The sequence below is a fragment of the Ptiloglossa arizonensis genome, chromosome 11 (assembly GCF_051014685.1).
Source record: "Ptiloglossa arizonensis isolate GNS036 chromosome 11, iyPtiAriz1_principal, whole genome shotgun sequence".
NCBI lineage: Eukaryota > Metazoa > Arthropoda > Insecta > Hymenoptera > Colletidae > Ptiloglossa > Ptiloglossa arizonensis.
In genome coordinates, this window is record NC_135058.1 from 16,605,511 (window position 1) to 16,629,435 (window position 23,925).

The following is a 23,925-nucleotide window of genomic DNA, read 5'->3' on the forward strand; positions in this document are numbered from 1 at the left end:
ATAGAGTTTGTTAAATGTCGTTCACCGTTTAAATGTTTCGCTTTAGTGGACGACGGGTATTATTTACTTTTCAAACTGTATACATTGGAGGTTTGGATTTTTTTTTTTTTTCTTACTCTCGAAAGTTTAATTTTTACTTCGACGTTCTATTCTATACGATTTTGCTTCTGCGATGAAAATACATATCGCATCGATGGTATTAAAAGAGTATGTATTTTTATCAGCCTGCAGGAACGTTGCAGTGTCTACGTATTATTACATAAATGTACCTTTGGGTCGGTCACATCTATCTGGAATAATTATTCTTTTCATGTTCCAATAAACGTTAAAAAGTTGAATAAAGTTTTGTCAATTATTCTTTCGTAAAACCGTGTACGTTAAATTATAAGTATACGTTACTTTTTAGTTTTATATTTTCAAAATAATTAAGAACCACTCTTTACGTTTCACATTGCGGTTTATTTTCTTTATATTATTGTACAAAAAAAAATAATTTCATCCGCTTCGCGATACGTTCTTCCAACCGGCACGGTAGGACCCTCGATCTCTTGCGCAATTAGCTCAGCGAAACGACGGTAATTCCAACAGCTGTCCTTCGAAAATAATTCCTGACAAATATCTAACGCCACGAACCAAAGTTTGACCGGTCCTAACGCTAAACTTCGTCAACACCGACACTGTCCTCGGCCAGTGCACTGGCCTCTTTTCTTGCCTTGAAGGACAACCAGAATCCGTTATCAGCGGACAATACGAACGTCTTCTTGCTGAACCTTATCGGGTGCTGGGTCTTCGAGCAGGGTTCCACGTCGCAGCGCAATAAAAGGTAAAATATCGCGATCTTGACCTCCATTATGGCGAACCTGTTCCCAATACAGGCTCTAGGTCCAATACCAAACGGGAAGTAATGGTTCTGAGGAACCTCGCCGCTGAGAAATCGATCAGGATCGAATCTGAGCGGCTCTGGAAAGTACTTGGGGTCTCGTTGAATGGAAAACGGCATGAAAATCACCATGTCGCCCGGTTTCAGGACGACAGGTTTCGAATCCGGGGTAGCTGGCGGTAGCTCGAACTCCTTCACGCACGTGCGGTCAATAATCGTCGACACCGGGTACAATCTGTTCGTTTCGTTCACCACCGCGTTCAGGTACGGCATCTCTTTAATGGTGTCGTAAGTGGGTTTTCCATGGTGCTTCGAAGCGACCTCCTCGATCTCGGCCCGCAATCTGCTCCGAACGTCCGGATTCATGGCTATTTCGTGCGCAACGAAGGCTAAAAAGGTCGAGCCTGTACCGTAGCCGGCCTGGTAGAAGCCAAAGGCCTGGTTCCTCATCTCTTCGAGAGTGAGCTCCCTTCCGTTGGTGTCCCTCGACTCCATCATCAGTTGGATCACGTCGGGTCGGTAGATGCCCTGGTTTTGAAAACATTTCATAGGTGATTTGCCCCTTCGCGTATATTTCGAAGATTCATGGGATCGGAGAGGAGAGAAACAGGCACACGAAAGGGTTTTTAATAGCTCGAGGAAAACAGAGATGCAAAGATATCGATATTGATGATCTTCTTTGAGGATTTTCTGATATCGCTTCGTGGTGTCGAAACTTGTGAAGTTAATACTTCCGAGCTACCAATCGACGAGTCTGACTCAGTTCAGCGTTAAGATATGTATAATCGCGGTCTCCTACCGTCCCGATAACCGACACGAAACTTTCCAAGTACTTTTAAACGCGAGTGAAACTTATCGAAAGAGCTGCGACGAATAAGATTGCTAGACACGTGTCTAGCAAGACGAAATCGGCAGGGCGGTGTATCTATCGGTAGATACGGATACAATAGAAATTTGTAATACGCACCGATTATTTAAGAAGCGTAAATCGAAAAGCTCTGCCCAGCGTACACGTGGAGATTTATTTAACCCGTTTTCCAAACATCGTAAAACATTCGTATCGAGACTCGCATCGAATTCGCTCGAGATGCGCAAAGTATCTTGCTCGACCGAGTCTGTACGGTGTTAACGTACAGACGTGTCGACGCTAGGGTAACGTAATTCGAATTTATCACTACTACCCACCTTCTCCTTCCTCGTTCGAACCGTCTCGGCGATAACGTCTGTAAAGTAGCGACGAATCTCGTCACCGTGTATCTTAAATCCGAGTAACTTCGTCAGAGTCCTAAAGTGCATACTCGCGAGTAACTTTAAGTTCTGAACGAACGTCATGTTTATCGTCTGTTTGGCGTAGACGTAGAACTTGTGATCGGGATTCCTCATCGAGTCGACAGCGATCCCGAAGCTGGTCGTTGCGATCACGTCTGTACCGTATCGTCCGAATATGTCCTCCAGATCGAACACTTTTCCATCCTTGGACTCGTTCGCGATGTTTCGAGTGAATCTGTCCGCGCAATCGACGATCAGATCGAACATGATCTTCATCTTGGCACCGGTGAACGCTGGTGTCAGAAGCTTCCTCATCTCACGCCAGTGATCGCCGCGCAGGAAGAACAACATCTTCCCCATCATAGGGTCCGCGTCCTTGTTCGCGAAATCAAGATGATCGGTGAAGTTGTCGAAGTTCTTGACGGCGATCGACGCGATCAACTCGGGATCCCGGATCACTAGCACGGGATTGGTCATCAAGTGGAATCCAAAGTACTTGGTGTCCGAGAAACGATTGTACATACGGTGCACGTGCTCCCCGATAAAGACACGACGGAATATCACCGGCGCCATGTTCCCCAGGATCGGAATCGATGGCTCGTAAGGGATTCCGAGTTCTTCGAAACGGTTCACGGGCCACCGTAAGAAGCGCCGGACCAAGAGGAACACCGCCAGTAGGATAACAGTTGACACGAACAGATCCATCTTGGTCAGATACTCCTGAACGATTCACAAGAATAGCGAGACGAAACACTCGTTAAGGCGGCGTGTAGCGTTCTGTAATTGACATCGCGCTGACAGCTCAACGAGCGAGAGCGGCGGTCACGTGACTGTTGATTTATAAATAGTGCGTTACGTGTTTCTCACGTTCGGTTGCCTCTCTACGGGGCTCCAGAATCGAACGACTCGGCGCGCGTTACGTAGATCAAAGTTTCATCGACGTCCGAATATTTGGAAATGCTTGTATCGTTAATGGACTTTCTTTAACATTGAATCGAGCATAGACCAAGTATCGTAAATTCTTCTTGTATCGTTGGTGTTTAACAACAGGTTGCTATAATTGGGCATGACGGTGGGCATAACGTTTATTAATATTTCGAGACGAATAAACAAGATCTTCGATGGATGGATGTAATTTACAATATACTTAATTACTGGAGAAAATATCCTTCTTCGTTGAAAGATACCCAGACAAATGTAAATTAGTCTCGTATGGATTAGGAATCTTTACATTTAATATTATAATTGGTCCTTATGTTATATATATTACACATATGCAATCAACTCCGGAGTGATTATTTTTCGAGAAAATAGGTTGCACGGTTTTGTTCAATTTCTACGGGCACCAGAGAACGATAAACGAAACGATTACAAACACGTTTCGTAAGCTAGATTTAAAAATATATATTCGCGTTCGTTCTTTTTTTTTTCTCTTCTATGAAATCACTTGTATTTAATAGTAAACAATTATCGTACTCTTCGTGCCGAAGACCGTGACCCAGTATACCGTTTACAATGGAACAACCGCGACTGTGAACTTTGGGAGTTTCGTTGTCTGAAATTTAATTGACTGCTAAACACCAGGTTCTCTCGTTCTAAATTACATTAGACACGATTTCTGCGCTTTACACCACGTTGGATCACCTCTTTTCGAGGAACTGAGAACGCGTGTTTGCTGATGTTCACGAACGTTTCTGGAAACGAAATGGTGGGGAAGCTAAATAGCTTCTCATTAGCTTTGAACAATCAGCTGTTTTTGTTCCCACGTTAATTATACCAGTCAAACAACTCCCGCTGTATTTTTTGTTCGTATCTTGTAATATATCAAACATAGTTCCGAGTAAACGTTTTTCTAATTGGCAAAAACAGTTACGGTCGTACTTCGTCGACAATCGAACGTCAAACTTTTAAGTTACACATGCAAAAGTATTATACTTTTATTGGATATTGCGAAGCAGATTACGAATGAATATTTACGCTACAACGTTAACCACTTTGTACTGTCACTATATTAGCATACTCCTGCTTGTACAATTCTGACGTCCTCTTACATTTTTTTTTTTCAATTAGCTCTCCTTATTTGTACGCTGCACTACAAATTGCAAATGCACCTACGAGACAAAGTTTCGATATTACGAAGATATCTTTGAAAGCTCCTCGCAACAAATTTAACCCAACCCCAGATTTGCTTTCACGAGAGCAATATCGTTCGCTATACCTCTTAACTTGATCGAAAGTTTATTCATTCTCAAGTTTATTATCGTGAATCAGAATTCCTTACAAAATTATAATCGTCTCGTCAGGAATTTCGAATAATAAACTATAGAACGGAAATTTACAAATAACAACACATAGAAGTCGAGGTTCGATAAATTTTTACACGTTTCCTTTCCCTCGATGCACTTCAATCCGAAATTTGGAAGATAAAAATTTGGTTTTTAGTAAATTATTTAATTATATTATATTTTATACTTGTTCAATTATATTGATTATATATAAATTAGTAAATTAAAGTAAACAAAGTAAAAGATAAAAAAAGAAAGATTTATTTGCGTAGTCCTGTTTCTTAAAAATAGAAACAATTGCAAACTTCCACGTCTTGTCTTTTTTAAATAAAATTCGAAACTAGGATATCCTGCTTACCAATTGTGGTCCCTCTCCATGGCTCTACTGTACATTTACTATGAATTTGCAGTTCTTCAATGTTTAATTGATATAAGTTTATCGTGAAATTATAAATGTCTTGCTTCAAAGGAAAGTTCTTTTACGAAAAGTCTTCTTCTTTCTTCCTTCCTTCGTTCCTTTTTTTCTTTCCTTTGTGAAAGCACCCGAGGACACTCGTTAGAACCGTTACTCTTTCTTTTAACGCATAATCTCGACGTTTCTTTTTCTTCGATTTGCATCGAGCCCTCCAGCTCGGAAGTGTTCAAGATCAGAAGGAAGCCGCGTATTTGCATGAAAAAGATAGCGACCGGCTCGAGAGGAACGTTGCTGCGAGTGTGTGGATCTCTTAGGGTAGTGTGGCACGAGGTCGTAAAGTTGGAACTGTTGGAAGCTTATTGGGGACTGGGTAGCGGAATTAACTTCCTCTTAGGCAAGCTTTGCTTCCGGAAGCCTCTGACACTTTTGTTTGTCCGGATTTACGATGTTTTGCAACGCTGTTGTTTTTCAGTTTGAATAATGAATATAAACTAGGGAAGCTGGCGAGGTAATGTTTTCAATATGATTCGATTTAATAAGATTTTTCGACCAAGAAACTTTTCCACGTTGCGAACATACCGAACTTGTATCGTAGGGAATAAAAAAGATCGCTCTTTCTTGGAAAACTGAGAAATCCTGAGTCGAAGCAAAAATTAATCGATGTTGTTTACACTCTTACTCATGGTGTCACGTTCACGTCGTAACTAGAAACTGATTTTTCTTTCTCCCTAAGATACCCCTTTTTTCTGGGTAAACTTTTGTTTAATTGTGGCGTGGGTGAAACAACGTGGACAAATGGACGCAAATGGACGCAAATGTCTATGTCGAAAATAAATAATTCCTTCTTAAATAAATCCCATTTTATTTGGAGACTAAATCGAGGTACGTGTAACTGATGTTTTGTATATTTGAATTGTATATGCGGAAGAAAATATTGGGGCGTATTGATATTTAACAAATAATAATCTGACAACAAAATACCGGACCGTAATGTTATTTAATAAATAACAATCTGCACAAAATTTTCTACATATTATTATTTAATAAATATATGGAATGAATAATAATCCTTTTCGAGGCGTTTCTCCTACGACATTGTTGGTGAAATACCTTGTGTAAATATCTTTCGCGTGAATTCCAAGCCTGCGTACCAGAAGAACCGACACGATTAACCGCGACGAAGTAGAATCTCAGATTATCGACTTGGGAAATCCAAAACATTGCTATTTGTACGAAACCTGTTCAGTGTACCCTATTCTCCTTGATTTCGGATCATCTGATCCATGTTCGAGTGTACTATCGCTACGAGTCCTTCTGGAATTTACACTACAATGTTAGTAACTTTCGCGACGATACGAAGTATCGTACAGTTCATGAACAGAAACATTTATGTCTTCCTGAATTAATTAATACTTAAACCGGACAAGAAGCTGCTCAATGTTCTCGATGCATTGTACGCAGATTTTTGTACGTGAAATCCTGTAGTACTCGCTGTTCGCGAAGAAATCATCCGTCTGCTAGCGTTAAGCTCTCCCAAATAGATACAATTGGACATGTTCGGCTTGGTGTGCCCCAGGATAGGAATTCACAATTTGCGAGACGTTTCCAGACGCTTTATACGATTCATTCGTCTCCATAGAAAGTGATGGGCGAGGAGAAACATCATTGGAGGATCAAGGCGGCAGTGAACCAGTCCGTTGCGATTGGAATTCGAACGACCATCCATTCCACCGAGAGACGCAACAGTAGCAAAGCACGTGTTGTTAGCACGAGCGAGACGCGACTAAGATAACAAGGACAGCTTCGAACCGGCGCGAGAAAGCTGATCACGTAACTTATGACGTTGTTCTACGGACTTGCTGAGAGATCGTCCACGAAAATCGAACAAGCCTACAGCAGAGAGCTTCTAAATGGAACGACTGGTAGGGGAATCGTAAGATAATCGTTCAGCGAAATGTTGAAGATTGGCAATGATTCTAATAAAAGATACCGGACGGTCGATTTTTTATTGTGAAACTTCACGAGGATGTCAAGAGATAAAAGATTCTAAAACCAAAGAGTCTGTAGATAAAATTATCTTTGTGGAATCTCGAGAGACTTGTGATAAATAAATTCAATAGATGTTTAGAGGGTACCGAAGTAGCTTGTAAAATTAGCCGATTCTAAAAGACTCGATGTGACCAAGTATACTGACCCTCGTTAAAACGTACACTGTACGAATCGAAAGGTTCCAAAGAGGGGTTGGTGGCGAATTTGTTCCTGGAATCGACCTTTCGCGACTCGGCTCGAGATCCAGACACGTGCGAACTACTCGACAAGGAGAGTAAACGATTTGCTCCAAGAGTGAATGCAACAGCTGAGTCCTGGCTCGTATTGTGTCGCTTTAAAGCGATGCAGTGCGCGTATAGGTGACAGCTGCTCGTGCAACCCAAGAACTTTTATAATATCATCGTTGTATCTTTACGAGAGTATTATCCAAGGATTGCATACCCGGATTCGCGACGATTTTGAGAGCAGTGAAAGACAGGAAGCTCAAAACCGTTTCGTAACCTGCACGTTGTTTCATCGTTCATCGATGTTTCTCCGATCCTGATCTTGAAAATCTGTCATCGTCCGGAACGTGTTCGGTCGGCACATAACTTGTTTTTGGACACAGTTCAGTCACGTTGACAGTTGATTTGCATTCAGATCTCGACGTTCATCTGGAGGATTGCCAGGATCAGGGACAAGACACTTATTTGCATTAAACATATTGCGAGGGATCGAGGTAAACTTAGGTGGAGGTTGAGGTCCTTCAGTGTTATATGGCACGAGTAGAGCTGGAACTATCGGTGGCTTCCGAGAGACGAAATCGGTTCTCAGGAAGAATGCTTTGCTCCTGATTGCTTCTCGCGGTTTTCACTGTGTCAAGTTAGAACAATTCGAAACCACTCTAGGAGCCTTGTTATCGTAGAAAATGAAGGATCAATGCGAATGGAAGAAACCTAATGCGATGTACTCGTCCTTATTTGTCATCTACACTGTGACTTGGACCTAACCTCAATGTCTACCACTCAAACTTTCCTAAACCTTTCTTTACTTTGATCACCATCACTTTTATCCTAAAATCTTTGCAACCAATATTGCAGTTGCAGTTCGTTCTAGATTTACATGTCTCTGTTGACACTTTGGAGCATACAAGTTGTTCAGCTTAGTATTCTTTCTCGCTGAACTCGTAGTACACTTACCTTTTTGTATCCATTAGTTGTCTCCAGTTTTTCAATATACATTCTTCGTCTCGACACAAAGGGAACGTTTACAAAACACACTCGATTGTAGCACAAATTGTGCAGTTTTTAGCAGAAATTGAATATCGCGGTACAATTAAGTGCCTCTTTTGTTTGTCGAAAAGAAAAGCTCGAATAACATTTGTTATTGTTTCATCAACCGTTGAAACCCAGTTACATATTACTTTTCCAGTCGAGGTGAATAAAATTGTTGCCTCCCGTTTTGAATACGTTATAATTTCAAACGAACGACTACGTTTCAATGAATTGCATCGAATTGAAGACCACGAAAGAGCAACCATTTTTACATTGCGCGTGTGTTCTTTTCAGCTGCAATCATCTTCTCTTCGTGCCATGACGCGATTAGGTCATATACAGATCGAAATAGAAACGATGCCTCAAGCTGGGCAAGATTATTCTATGTATCGAAACGATGAAAAAAGTCTGTACGCGCGCGTGTCTGAACTTTTTAAATTTCAATAGTCATTATCGTTCAAAGGTCAGAAGTTCCCAAACTTTCCAAGAATTAATGCGAAGACCCAAAGACAACGATGAATCTACACACAGGTACCCTTAGGCAGTTACCCAAGGGCGTTGAACAAAATGGGGTGCGTGAAATCCCATATATTGCAAAAATTATCTTTTTCTCTTATTACGCGTCAGTTTCTTCTTATTTTTCTTTTAGTACGAAAAAGAAGAGTGATATTTTCTGTCCAAGATTCGAAATGACACAAATTCTGCTCTGTTCAGAGGTTAACGTACATATTGATTCGTTTAATAAATTCCATGTATTTAATTGTACAAATTAATTTTTCTCATAATAATGCAGTTTTCTAGATTTCAAGGTCACGAGTTTTTTTTAACAGCCCTTCGTTTCCAATAATCGAAGTTGTGAAGAATGTTAAATCTTTTCCATAACTGCTATTTACCGTAGATACGGCAAATATTAGTTGAATATAAATTCTAGCTCATAGTACGAATGCTAGCTAAATATAATATCCACGACTTTATCGATACGATTCGTTAATTGTATTGTTTCGTCGAACTTGTAAAAGTTGAATCGGTGAACTGTCAAGAGCACGGTAGCATCGACAATGTCACTAATGGGATGAAAAACCAATATTATCGTCATTTATCGACAAATATTGCAGAAAGACACTAAATCGTTTCGCGATTCATTCCAAACGTTTTACGCCCCCGTATCCACCTACTATCGATTCACAATATCGTTGACCGAAGACAAAGCAATTTGATATGCAAATCGACAACAGACAGGACCCTCCAATAGCTAAAGCAGGAAACCTAAACATCTCAACAAAGAGGGTATAGCAACAAATTGTCCGAATTTTCCCTCGCGCGTGTTCTTTTTATAGAAAATCAAAATTACTAGTGACCGATGCAGAAAATTGAAATGCACTTCGATTACTATCGATTCGTTTGCACTCGAAATTGACACTTTGGAATTAAACCATTCCAACGAACGCTTTCAAACGATTCGAGACTTATCGGTATCTATGGGAAAAAATCTGAAAATTTTGTAAAAATATATTTGGACATTCGTTTAATTTTTTTTAACGGATAACTAGACGATATACAAGTTGCTTTAACCTATCATCTGTCGCTCGATAATCACGCGACTGCGAATCGCTAGCAATGGTTCAGTGCCCAACCATAAGGGTGTACGATGTGTATCGAGAATCTATTCAGCCCTTTATGCGGCCCTTGATGCAGCCTTTGATGCAGTCATTGATGCAGCCATTGATGCATCAACCCTTAGAAATCAAAATATCGTTGAGCCATCTCTGCGACCAAAACATCTATTATTGCACAAATATTTGTACCAAACGTATCTCAACAATATTATATACAATATTGTATATATTGTATAAATACTTTGTACAAATATGTCTTGTATATATATTTGTGCACAAGTAGATACGTTATCGAAATATGTTTCGCACGAATATTTATGCGATAATAGATGTTTTGACGGCAGAGGTGGCTCAACGTTATACATATATATTATTTAGATTATTTGTTTATATCTTAGAAGTTCTTAGAAATTACGTCGCAATTCCAGGAATCCGTGATATCTCGAAATGTGCAAAAGAAGAGAGAGGAAGTGCGGGGAAAGTAAATACGAGACTGATGCAATTACGTGTAACTTTATTTTTTCTTTTAAACGTGTACAAACAAATTTCACGAAAGTGGTAAACCTAATTAATGGTAAATACAATGCGACAATGATCTTAACTTTCGTTGCAGTAGTAGAAATAGCGAAAGTGATACCAGTAGTAGCAATGGTAGCAGAGATAGCGACAGTAATGGCAAAAGTGCTAGTAGCAGCGATATCAGCAACAGTAAAAGCACTTTTGTATCTACCGTAAGAAGCATATAGTGTTCACGATGTGTCATTGATACAGTATCGCGAACGATTGTAATATTATACGCTACAACGAAGTTCTAAACCGAGCAAAGTCCCACGCTGGCTAAAGCGTTGAGCGCATAACACGTAGCTAACTTCCAGCAAGTTTTACAAAGAGACTGCTTCGCAACAGTGACAAATTTACGATTGTGTCGCGTGCGAAATATTCCAAGAACAATCCTCCGAGCAAATATACTCTTGAATAAAGATCTCTTCGCGGTTTCACCCGGTATCGATGCAAAGCAAAGTTAATCGTCTCGAAGCGTTCTCGCGACGAAAGTAAGGATAGAAATACATCCTCGTTTAAAAGGATACGTCTCGTTGGACGTTTTAAATAATTTCTGATGGTATCTCACGGTGCGTGGTAAATACACGCTCGATGAAAATTTCGTTCTCGGTACGATCCGTCATTAAGGGACGCGGCGCGAAACAAGTTACGGTGACCATCGGCTCGACGTCTGATCGCTCGAACCGCGCGCAGTTTCAATTATTGCGAGCAATTGAACGCTTCGCGTGGGCGGACACGCGTTCGTTACGATCGACACGTGGTCATCGATGACGAGGAAAAAACCCGATCGGCCCACGGAACGGAGAAGCTTGACGCGACAGGACCGAGAGATCGATTCGACGTAAAAAGGGGAACGTTTCCACGTTGTGAATTCGTAAAGATGAATGGTGACGGTTATGTAAGCCAGGGATATTTATACAACCGTTCGAAAATAGCTGAGAAATCTCGTTCGCGGTTCCCGCGCTCGAAACGACGGGAGGCGTAAAGACAAATTGTACGGAAGAAAAGTCAATGAAATATGCGTAGAAAAGAGACGGAAGGGATCGCGTGCCAGAGGAATTTCGACCCAGATCCTCTCATTTCACCGTATTCTTTTCCAACAACGAATCCCCTGAATCGTAATTAAACCCGACACGCGCAGTTCCATTTATCAACGTATCGAGCGATACGCCTTCCTCTATCGCGGATGTTTCTCGTTCGCGTTCAACGACACGTAATTTGCATTCGATTAAAATTGACTACTTCAACTGGAAATAAAACATTTACTTCCAGAAGCGAAATCCTTGTCCATTCTCTCGATAATAATTTCAGGGAATATCGACAGCAGAAACGAGATACGATGGTACCTTATGATGGATGACACTTTAGGTTTTGCGTTCTTTCCTTGCAGAAAAAAAAAACACGCGATGCTACGGACGATAATCGATCGCAGGAAAGAATACATTGTATTTTATATCGTCCCGTTACTCGTAATTATTTCACGCGTCTTCGAAGTGTTTTCTCAAACTCGAGCACCTAAAACAATATCGTTACCCTGGAGTGCACTCGGTGAAAAGGTTCCAAGTACTATTTCCGTACGATACACCCTCCATCGAACGTATCGCGCTAACGTGCATCATTTTCCTACCAATACGGTACTCATAAAACGCAACCAAAAGTTCAAAGTACGCTCCATCGAGTGTGTCCTTTAAATACGAAATTTAATCGCGTTTCCGTATTGGTAACTTTCCCGCCTTCGTCACCGTCCCTTAAAGGTGAAACAATTCGACGAAAGATACCTTCAGATTGCCGCGTTTATAACCGATTTTCCCCCCCTCCTTCTGTTCGCTGCTCCCCTTCTTCGTTCTGTTCGAAGACATCCGCGGAATGCGAGCGCGAACGCGTTCTCGATCGTGTATTCCTGTCGCGTTCCTCGGGAAACCGATGTTTTCGCGGAGCAGCTTTCACGAAACGCGAGGACGGATGAACCTATTTTCAGAATTGTTGATACGTCGATCCACGCATGCGAACGGATCATCTCGCGTGACTGGAATGCTCCGGCGGACAGTTCGGGCACTCATCGCGGCCACTCTTCCGCCACGGTTTTGTTTACGTACGCCGGTCCCTGGTCGCGGAAATCCGGAATCTGCGGGATTGAATCAGTCCTCTGTCGCCTTTCGTTGTCTACGAATCCGTACGCTTCGGACGCGATTGCCTCCTCCGATTGGGAAAAACGTTACCGCGAGCGTGGAACGAGCCTCGAGATTCCCAGAGTTGAAGAAAAATTTCGCGCGAGAAAAGTAACGAGTCGTATTGTGCTCCTTTTCACGAATGTCACCGTACGTAGTTGTCTTTCTTCTTGTTTTATCTTTGTCCAATTCTTTTTGAAGAAGAGTCTAGAGGGACCTCGAAGTATCGTCAAAATTTTCGGACGGACAGCTGGACGGTCAGTTTTCTATTTTCTATATCGTGCAATAATGCACTTAATGTTGTCCGGTGCACGTGCACAAAGCGTAAGCTGCACTGACGCATTGATGCATACACAAACCGTGGTCTTACACCTCTCGCGCTCTCACAATTTCCAACAACAAACCCATCGCACGGGATTAGAGATATTTCGAACAGTTGCTTTTAAATAGGTACGGAAAGCCGAAAGCCTCGAGGTTTCCTAGAAAATAGCATCCACTCGTGTAAATCCGTAACCCCCGGATATTAATCACTCAGGGTTCCTCAATATAGGAACCATTATCAACACCGTACCACGTTCGAAGCAAACTTTGATGCATGAATTCAACAAGAAATATAGAAACACTACTTTTACAAAGAAAATGAAACACTTCCAAGATTTATGGAGTTAATGTCAACACTTTGTAACGTATAGGACCGAGATCATCGTGATTTATCGTAGATAAACGCGAACGCTTAATGTAAGTTCTTCATAGTATACGAAATGGGATTATTTATATCTAAATTGTTTGTGTACATTTAGATTCAAGCAGTCACATTTCGCGTAGTAAAAATAGTTGAAATTAAGCGTCGACGTTTGTTTAGAATAGACGATGTCTCTATCGTATTTACTATAGTTTATTTTATGTACGATAAGCAACGGACAGAGTCTTTAAAAACGTCCGAACAAACGTGTATCGAAAAATTCATATACTCGAATGGATAAACAATTTTCTGTTTCGATTAAAACGCACGACTTGTTCACTCTTGGTAGTCAATTGTGATATAAAAGCAACGGACCACCTTCCTACCTATTCCTTCGGTCGATGTTTGTAGAAGGTTTTCCACGTGTACTTCTATTTCCTTGTGCGTTGTGTCTTTCAACGCCAATTTAACTGAAAAAATTCAATTATTTTGTACTGGAATTCTTTCCTCGAAGCAATTTCCAATTAACAAACTCGTACTGTTCGATCGAGAGTGCAAACGATCGCAAACGATCGCAAACGATCGCAAACGTTGAGAATCGCGATCTGGAATTGGACAAATATATCGCGCGTTGGTGTTCCACGCTTTGTTTGAGTTTCTTTCTAAAAACAAGTCAACCGGGATGAGACGTCTCTCAGCGTGCATTTCACGATGTTTTTCTTCGTTGGTAAGAAAAATAAAAAGTCCTCGAGTTGTTAGACCGGAGAGACAGAGGCCATGGGCCACGCTATGCATTCAAAATAGTTGCGTCCATTAGCTGTCGAATCTTCGGACGCAAGGGTGTCGCTTTTTACTACTTGCTGATTCATTCTTCATCCGCTCGAAATAAATTAAACGTTTCGAGCAAAAAACAGATTACTAGGCTACACCCTCTTCTCGGTCGGTTTATAGCGAGGGAAAAAAAAATTAAGCGAGACTGTTTCCCGAGTCGACGTTGCTCAATTTGTTGAGAAGATCGGAAACCGTCGCTTCCTTTTCGACCCTCGACGACTACTTTCCAGGGAAAAAAAACGTCATCTGCAGAACGTCGAGGGAAATTAACGACAAACGTATGTACAGCCGACAGCGTCGAATCTATATCTCACGCCCGAGAAGATTGCGTTTCGAGTTATGGGCGTGTCCTTTTCGTTCCCCCGCTTATCGTATACCTGTCGCGCACGCGCCGGAGCGGAGTCTCTGAACGAATAGGACTCGCGACGACTCCAAACGCAATCTTCTCGTGCGCGAACTATAGATTTGTATGTGTCTGTCCCTTGTTAACTCTTATATATCTCGTATACTCAAACTCCTAGAGCACCTGAACGAATAAGACTCGCTAAAGCTCACGATGCAATTTTTTCACGCGCGAACTATACACAGTACGGACATCTTTCTTCGAGACATAGATATATCACGCTTTAAGGCCGATTCAATGATGTTTCAAGACGCGTGGTATTACCGCGCGCATGGTGGAAATTTTATTTGTAAAATTAGATACGAAATACGAAATACATTCGTTTCGTGCCAAGTCTCGTTTAAAAGCATTTACACAAACCCAAATACAAGTGGAAATAATGAATAATGGAGGAACGTAACGAAATTTTAAATATCGCCAATTTTACGTTGGTTTAGTTGCAAAATTTTAATTATAACTCCTCAAACCTATTCTCTCCCGTAAATAAATATACAGACATAAATTTTGGTATATTGAAACGTTTCTTTACTCCGTGTAAAACTAATTCCTAACAGGTTTAATTTTCAATTTAATATTGTTCGTTGTCGAGAGATTAACTTACGTAACGCAAACCTTGGCGCTCGTGGGTCAATGCGTAGAAGGCTTTATCCTAAGGTCGGTCCTGTGTAAACCCACGCAATATGCCACTAGAAAGCAAAGAAACTTGAGTATTTCCAAAAAAAAATGAACATTAACGACTTACTTTAAACGATCGATTCCAATATTTTTTGTAGCACAGTAACTTTGATAAACGTTGGATAAATTTTATTCCGTAAAATTGGTATTTCGACCTAATTTACCGGTGGATCCGCCAGTAACGCTACTCAGAATACCCCACCTTAGCTGGTATTATTATTATTAATAGCTTGTTACTCGCGTAATATCGAAAATGCTGATAAAATTAAACATTGTGTACTATTTGTTCCTGGATATATTTATCGTGCTTTACCGGTAATTAACACGATAATTAAAATCAAATTTTAAGCGTAGAATAATTGTTCTCCTTGGATGTAGTGTGGTGAAGAATTATTGACACGGTTTAAAGAATTGTCGAGCTTCCCTTGTGAATCTTAATATACAATTTACATAATTAAGAAATAAAATTTAAATCGTACAAGTGCCTATGACATAATGTTCTCGATTTGCTATCATAATTTATCGAAAAAGCTTGAAAAACCATCGATCGTTTCTTACGATCGTTTAGCCTCGTACGGAATACGCATTCTAACGTTAAAAATAATCGACCACCTCGCAATAACAACTTAAATAACGAAAAGTGAGTTACGTGTACGTATGTAGATTCGAATTCGCGTTGGAATCAACGTCAGCGATTATTAATCAAATCGTATTACGGTCGTGTATTCATTCGTATGGAATTACATGGTTTATCTTCGGTCATCAGTCTCGTGGGATCACGTGTTACAATATGGGCGCTAACGCTGTACAATATGCAGTCGTGACACAATGCCATAATCTGAAACTGGACACCGCGCTCGAAAACGCATAATCGTACAAATATCCTACTCAGAATGGTAGGTAGCGGGACATTTGCGCCAAATGTCTGCGGTCGGGAGTATAAAAATTCCACCCACGAAACGAACCCTCGTTACACGGGTGGAGCCAAAAATCCTGCAATATACGCGACCCTATACCACAATATCAACAACGATATATTCATCGAGGGAAAAAAAAGTGACTCACCGGAATTTGATTCAAGTTGATGTCGGACCTCTCCCTGCTTGGACAATCGGGCGACGTGGACGACTCTCTGAACCGCCTGCTGAACTCGAGGAGATTCCTCGTGATCATGGTGTTCATCACGATGATCAATACCAACGGAGCGATCAGACTGGCGATGCTGTCTATGATGCTGATGATCTTCATCGTCTCCAGGTACTCGACCTTCAGATCGCAGTACTCCTCCCCGTCTCTGTTCAGAACGACCCCAGCGGTGACGAAAGAGTACGAGTGACTGGCCAGAGCCAGAATCACCAGAACCAGCACGATCGCTTTGGCTCTGGCGATGGTGCATATGTGAGGCCGATGAAGCGGGTACTGAACCGCTATGAACCTCTCCACCGTGAAGGCGACTATCAACCAGACGCTCAAGGAGCTGCAAACAGCGCTCACGTAAACCAGAGTCTCGCACCAGCCGTCTTTGTTGAACACCTTCCAACCCAGGGTGTTGTTCAACCACACCAGCAACAGAGTGACCAGAAAGCCGAAATCCGCGGTGGCCAAGGCAGCCAGATAGTAACTGGAGCTGCGTATCCTGAGATGGGTGTTCAGAAAGACTATGCAGGAGAGCAGGTTGCCCACCAGGCCCAGCAGGATGATCGAGGGAATGTAATATTGATGGAAGAAGTCCAAGAGAAAATACAAGGAGTGACAGGCCTCTATAGGTTTCTCCTCGAAGTCCAAGCTGGGGTCGTAGCTGCGGTTCCTGTATCCGTAATGGGTCAGGTTGGCCAACATCGTCGGTGATACGGACCGTCTCACGCGGCTCGAGACGTCCATGATCGATGACACTCCCACGCATCTTGCGTTCAGTTTGAACGCGGACGTTACGGAGAACATGGCTACCGCTTTATCGCCAAATTGGGGAGTTTTCGTTCAGCGACGAGTCAAAGACTTTGGGGAACACGCTCTGCCGCCCGTGAGCTGAAAATTCGTCGAATCCCGCGTTACCGGTCGATCGAAAGCATTGTTCTCTTTTAAGAGGAGACCTTTTCTCCTCTCGATTAATTCCGAGCTACCGAACAGAGAATTCGCTCCGTTCGTAGTACCCCTGGCCAACCGAACTCGAAAATTGACGTTCGAATTACCGGGGCTCGCTCGCGTCGAAACGTTTCTTTGTACGATTTCACAAATCGACAACGATCGAGCATTTCCAGTTTATTCGAGCCGCCTCTGGTTGTTCCCTGTCGCTATTAACCCTTGAACGTTTCGAGTTTTTCGACCGCTGGAAAATTTCGAATTCAACAACGGAATCGACGATGACGAAATTCCAACGAACAAAACCGATGCCAATTCACGCTCGCGTTGCCTCCCCGCGTAACGTACCGGAGAGTTTCGTCGATAATCAATTCGTCGGAGTGCTGGCGCGTTATTTTCGATGAAAGTTAACTGTCGGTCTCGTTGTCGCGACCAATTGCAACGCTCCAAGTATCGCCGGCCGGCCTGTTGGCTACAAGTTCTTCTCGCGGTTCGCGCGTAATCTTCGAAAGTCTACACGGTTCGGGAAGAATCGATATCCATCGGTGACTGGCATGTTTCCCGATCGACGATCCTCCGACATCACGCGAAAGGACACACCCGTTCCGAGGATGCACGAGCAAGGTTCCTCGCTGCTTACTGTTTCCACATGGTTGACGAAGAGCTTCGTTCTTTCGGGGAACCCACTGAAAATTGCTCCGTATAGTTTCGTTACAGTTCGCGACTCTATCGGGTGCAAGATTTCTCGCTGCTTACTAAAATCCTCGAACATGGAAGATCCTTGACCCCACGATCGAGTCCTTCGACGTCTTTCGATAGAAATGTTTCCAGATTTTATGCGTTCGTGTGGAATCTTTCGAAGCCTCTGGACGAATGAGCGGTGAACGGGTCCCGTGAGATGCTTCGTTCGATCAGGTACGTCAAGATCGAAGCGTTTGGAAGACTCTCCAGGTGAACGAACGCGTTAAACCGAGTCTCGAGGTCTCCTTCGAATCGCTTATCGACGACTAACAGGTGATTATCAACCAGACGACGAAAGCAGCCCCACCGTGGACGAGAAATTGGATTCGAAATAGGATTCTCCGGTTCGCGAGACAACTTAACGACGAGACGGACCGTCGATCGCGAAATTTCCAAACTGAAACGTTACAGACCGTTATCGATCCCCCGAACTGCTCGAGTGCCCGAAAGTCTCTCGCTGCACTGCACGTTGAACAACTCTCGGCACAATCACGAATCCCGACGATCGATCACGCGACGTCCCTTTGTACTTCGGTTTCGAGGACGGTTTCAAGTCCCGATTAAAAACTAGTTCTCGCCCGAAGGTTCCGGGACTCGTAAACCGAGGCGGGTCTATTCGCCGGTGGCTTCGACAACCGAGAAACAACAAACACCGGCCCCGATTTATCGATGTACCGGTTGTTCGATTCGCGCGGAAGATAAACTCGAAGCTCGAGGAGATAGACGATACTTCCTCGCGGAGCGCAGTCGATTTCCTCTTTCGACGACCTTGACTCCGACGAAGGAACCCTCCGCTCGATCGTTTCCGGACGAGAGAGCTTCGCCTCGGTATCGATCGTCGAACAGATCGGGACGCTCGTTCGCCTGGGAACTATCTCCCTATCTAGCGAAACCTTCGGACGATAACTTCCTCGATACTTTGCAAAACTTGCTCGGACGCTTTCGAATTTTACTTCATGAAAAATTCATCAATTTCTCCACTCGTTCGCAATTATTTCACAACCTTTCGAAGACTGGATCGATAAGAGGGCTCATTGTTACGCGTTTGCACCGAAGGTAAACTCGATTGTACTTTTCTTCTTTTCTTCTCTCAAAAGTGTATCGTTATCTTCGTTCTTCTTTTCTCAATATCGGTAAACCAAATACGTGTCGTTATCGTTACTAGTATCGTTACTACTGCTATCATTATTATTATAATTATTATTACTATTGTTGTTGTTGTCGTTATTCGAAATCTCTCCGGTCTCTCTAACCGGACCTACAATCGAAACGTTCGCCAGATGGAATGTGTTCGCTTCGACCGCGAGCTCGGAGAATTTCTGAAAAATCTATTTTCTTTTCCCGGTGGAACTTCCGCGCGTAATAGTTCGGCCGAGGGATTTTTACGTTTCGCGTGGACCAGGAGCGCCCGAGCCGAATAACCCGAAACTTTTATTACGTCAGACGTTAATGCGACGATCGCCGGGCATTTCTTTCGCGGAAGTTCCCCGTTGAGCTATTCCGCGCTCGCAGATCTCCTCGTGTTATGGTTGGCGCCGCTCGAGAATCCGTTGTAATTTGTCCCTGCGACTGTTCGCGAGTTACGTAAACTCGTCCAACGTGGTCCGGTGTTAAACGGTCCGGCAATTTTACGACAAACGCGCCTTTTTTTCCAATTTTCATCGGTTTCGCGATCTCTGGCTTCGCTTTTCTATGTTTCGCGTCGCTTTAAAGTCACGTTCGCGAAACAGCCTTCCTTCTCTCGCAATCGGTAGTCTCTCGCACCGGTTTCGCTCCGCCGAGTTCCTTCTTCTGATTTTTCCAACGGATTCTTTATTCGGTTTTTAGGTTAAGTTTCGAAGCGAATTTCGTTGTATCGATTTCCAAATACTACGAGTCTCGACCTTTCTCTACGCTTTCCAACGATTCATCGATTTTACGCGACTTCGAGGTTAAGTCTGCGGAACAGCCTTTGCTATCTCTCTCGATTTGGACACTTTCCGATCTTGCCAGCGATCCGACGATTTTCCTTCAATTTTAAGGTTAAGTTTCGAAACAGACTTCGTTACCGTGTTCACTTTCTTTCGATAATTTACTGCGAGTAATTGTTCCCAATTTTGGAGAAAATTACCGAGAGGTTTCTTCGGTTTTCCTTTATTTGTATATAGACCGAGGATCCAGCGTATCGTTCGAACGAGTGGATCCGCTCCCGCGCTCGATCGCGGACCCTTCCATCTTCTCCTCGGGACTGGTCGGTTTGGAGTCTCGGAACCGTGCCTCCCGAGAGTCACCGCACGTGAATTTTAATCGTCGTACGCGGCCTTGGCGGTCCGCCGGCGTCGTTCTATAAATCTTCTGGCCGCGGAACGGGGAACAAGGTCGAAAATACGATACGCGATCCCGAGTTCAGTGGTGGGTTCAACGATCCCGTTTACGTCTCAACGGACACCTCTCGATCTTGCGCCCAGAAACATCAATCGTCATATCGTATACGGTTCAAACGGGCCACTATCTACGCGCACTGTTACGTCTCTGCACGAACAACGATCGGAGATCTTTTCAAATTTTCTTCTTCTTTCTATCACTCAACGAAGAACAAATACAGACACAAGATCCACCAAATTCGTCCCAATCACTCGCGCTAGATTTTTACCAAATACTTATCTCTGTCGCGAGAAATATTTTTCGTATCTTTGTTTCTTTTCGTCGCTTCGTAGCGTATCGATTCAGTAACTGCTCTCGGGGAAAAAGAAACTTCTTCGTTGTACTTCTCCACGAGCACGAAGTTACGCGAAACTGTTCACAGTGTTCAAGATTACAGATCAGAGAGTATAGGAATTTTCACAAAGTACTATTTTTATGAGAAATATTTCTTATTATTTTTAAAAATTGTCCTCTCCGCGGGTAACAACGTACAGAAGAAACGTTTTTTATCGCTAAACCGGGAACAATTATGCTTCTCTACGAGCGTATATTTTCACGAAATTGTCCACCGTGTTTCTCGAAATGATCGACTGACAAATTTTGTCAGTCTCGAGGCTCGAATCGAAGATGATTCTTTAAAATGTTTTCTCACTGAACCACGAGTTATTTTTCTCCGCGAACGAAAAGTTTCGTCTATCGTTCGTGTACGATGAAATTCGTCGCGGACGAGTGGTCTCTCGTTTGTAAACTCGCGTGTACGTATTTGTTTACGGTGTTTCGAGGTCCTCGTTAGAGGTGGTACCGCGTAGCCTCGGTAAAAGCGAAATCAGAGCGTCGCGCGACGGGAAACGACGTCGGATAAACTGGAAGCGCGATCCACGATGTCGGCCGCGTTTACCGCCCGGCGAGTTACGTCGCATGCGCTTTGAAAACTTCTTCGGCGCGGGTCGTCGACGCCCGGCGTCGCCAACGACCAACCGCCGCTCATTCATGCATTCGATCCTTCCTCGGACCGAGATCCGTATTTTCTCCTACGTCCCGGATCTTCCGAGCGATACAGCATCGGTGTATCGAGTTGTATTTCATTTTACAAAATGGAGAATATATAATTTAATAAAATCTGTGTATGCTCGAAAAAAATCGTGTTTCATTTTCACCAAAAAAACGAAATCACTTGAGAAACAACCCAATGCATCGAAAAGCACACGAGATGCCCCAAGTTGTGTTATTTCGATGTAAAAATAGTAACTTTTAAGGGGAAAGTAAGTTTTCTTTCTGTTGTAGAAAATGGAACAGATTGTACGTAAATAGATACGCAACATTTTGTTCCAATACAGATTATAAACATGACTAAAAATTTAGCGATGTCTTCGTAATCTCCACCGCTTCAAAAAATGTACGCGTAAACAAGTAGATAATTTCTCTGTAACAACATACCGTTACATTTAACGTCTTTCTAAATACGTAATACTTTTCTGTATTTAATTGCTCAGCTTGGGGTGTTACCGTTGTACTTTCAAGGAAAATGAAACCGTAGCGAAGACGAACTGTCTCGGGACTATTTATCCAAATCAAAATTAATAATGGCAGCATTGGATTACCACCAGGACGTGAGGTTACTCCACGTTACGCGAACCACGACGCGTTGCTAACGATCCGGTTTCTCAAGCGCAACGTTAAACGTCAAGGTAGCGAGAAATATTTTATGGTCGACAGCGATGAAAATTTTTCTTCTTGTACGCGCATATTTTTTTGTGCTTTTTTCAATTTTGTTCCTCTTTTGAAACAATAGAACTGGCCAAGTTTCTACTTCGTGCATTTTGATCGAATTGAACACGATTTAAAATAATTGGTCGTGGGTATATTTAAATTTTCGATACGAAATAATCATTTGAATCTCTTCAAGGTATCCGAGCAATTATAAACGAAATTACTCGAAGCTGTATATATCCGTACACGCGAATAGTGCTTCGAATAACCAGTTTAATAATTACTTACGTAAATATCATTCCGAGACATTTTATTTCGGTCCAACTGAACACAACGGTACGTAAAATAACCACCTTCGTGTTGGTAAATCGTGTAAATTATTAACGGTAAATTTAATATTTAAAATTTAGCAGTAACTCGATTTCAATAACGAATCGCGTACAGTTTTAACGCTGCGTAAATTTAACGCAATAAATGGACTCCGAATAAACTTTGCGAAACACTCGTTCGATGAAGACTTCTTTTCGATGAAATTTTGAACCAAAAGTAAAGATAATAAAACGAAGAGGGCGTCACTCACCGATTTGTAGGAACTTTTCATTTTCGGGTAACTCTTGATGGACATTCGGAAGTCTTTTCAGTGAAGTGACCCAGATGTGTCTACAAAATACTACCTTCTGTATATTACGTACTATTTTTCACTTCGCGTGTTATTTTATTCATCCGTTAAACAGATTTAAGCACAATGCGAATATTTCATTTCGAGTAAATTTACCTATAAATATTATATCGTATCCTATACATTTCTCTTATAAATACCCGAACGAAACTCTATTTTTAAATAACACTTTCTCGCAATTACAATATTACTTTATCCCATTTCCATCGAATCTGTTTAAAATGTTCCCTACTGTTGTGTTTCGCGTTATAAATTTATGCTCCAATTTCCTAAATGTTGCAAACCACAGTCCTGGAAATATACACGATTAATGGTACCTTCAAAGATAGTTCTTTGAACATTCTTTCGTAATTTCTCTGTTCCTTTCTTTTACGCAATAAATGTTTCTCGCTCGAAGGAATTCGCGTTACATTATTTGTTCCCCTGTTTACTTTAAAATCCGATACCGGTTTTCGTAGTTTTTTTTAAATCACGGTGCAACCATTGACCCGTATTATCCGCTGTTAGTTTTACGTTTCGCTGGAGCACACCCTCGGGCAAAATATTACACTACATCTGCAAGTGAAACAAGTCGACGTATAATGAAACAGCTACTTACGAGTAATACACGGTTCTCGGTATCGTGAGCGTTTTCAAAATTAAAAAACAGCGAAATCGCGATCACCGTGTCGAAACTGTTTCATCCCGTTAATAGCTGGCTCGTTCTTTGTAACGTTCACCTACTTGCGGCTTTTTTTGCGCTAAGATTTCCTGGAAACTTCTTCGCGGAAACCCTGTCATTATTACGAACGTGGAATTCATAAGATGAAGAGACGAAAAAGTTCTCGTCTACTTTTTACCGATAACTTTATGAAATTTTGTTGAATTTTGCAACAGAGAACTAGAGATTTAAGAGAACAATTTATACTTATATGTTTCTATCTTTTCTTTTTGGTTATTGGGAAATTTTCAAAGTTGTGCAACCAGCATAGTGAAATCTGTTAATAATATTTCAATCTACTGAATTGTCTCCTATTTATGAAAAATATTGTACGTCGTCTGTACACCGTAAATATATATTCACTTTTACTTCCACGTACCATATTTTCTTTCATATTTCAATTTATATTGTGTACGTCTGGTGCATTAAAAATTTGTTATATTTAAATGCAGAACTGTAGGAAAAGATAAGATATAAGAAACGTACAAAATATCGTCGGTACAAATCTTATCTTCCGTCTAGATAA

General features: G+C 42.0%; 3 protein-coding genes across 4 annotated transcripts in view; 1 reads left to right on the plus strand and 2 right to left on the minus strand.

The window, feature by feature from the left end:
- Positions 1–17,040, minus strand: part of LOC143152858 (uncharacterized) — a 45,869-nt gene extending 28,829 nt beyond the window's left edge. For both annotated transcript variants that reach the window (XR_012993658.1, XM_076323424.1), the window contains exon 1: positions 16,153–17,040. Coding sequence is in view for 1 of the 2 variants with exons in the window: in XM_076323424.1 (XP_076179539.1) it covers positions 16,153–17,028 (876 nt within the window). In the remaining variant the exon portion in view is untranslated. The remainder of the gene's footprint in view (positions 1–16,152) is intronic.
- LOC143152849 (dynein axonemal heavy chain 1) overlaps positions 1–23,925 on the plus strand; it is a 133,942-nt gene that overhangs the window by 64,180 nt on the left and 45,837 nt on the right. The window lies entirely within an intron of this gene.
- On the minus strand, positions 439–2,923 carry LOC143152854 (cytochrome P450 9e2-like). The gene is made up of 2 exons (XM_076323421.1): positions 2,066–2,923; positions 439–1,408 (listed from the first exon to the last, which is right to left on the minus strand). The coding sequence occupies exons 1-2, from the start codon at positions 2,852–2,854 to the stop codon at positions 656–658; spliced, it is 1,542 nt and encodes a 513-aa protein (XP_076179536.1). The 5' UTR covers positions 2,855–2,923; the 3' UTR covers positions 439–655.

Excerpts from the sequence above, each read along its gene's own strand:
- LOC143152854 (XM_076323421.1), bottom strand. The coding sequence starts at position 2,854 with ATGGATCTGTTCGTGTCAACTGTTATCCTACTGGCGGTGTTCCTCTTG. Across the intron at positions 1,409-2,065 it reads TTCGAACGAGGAAGGAGAAG|GGCATCTACCGACCCGACGT; the intron begins GTGGGTAGTAGT and ends TTTCAAAACCAG.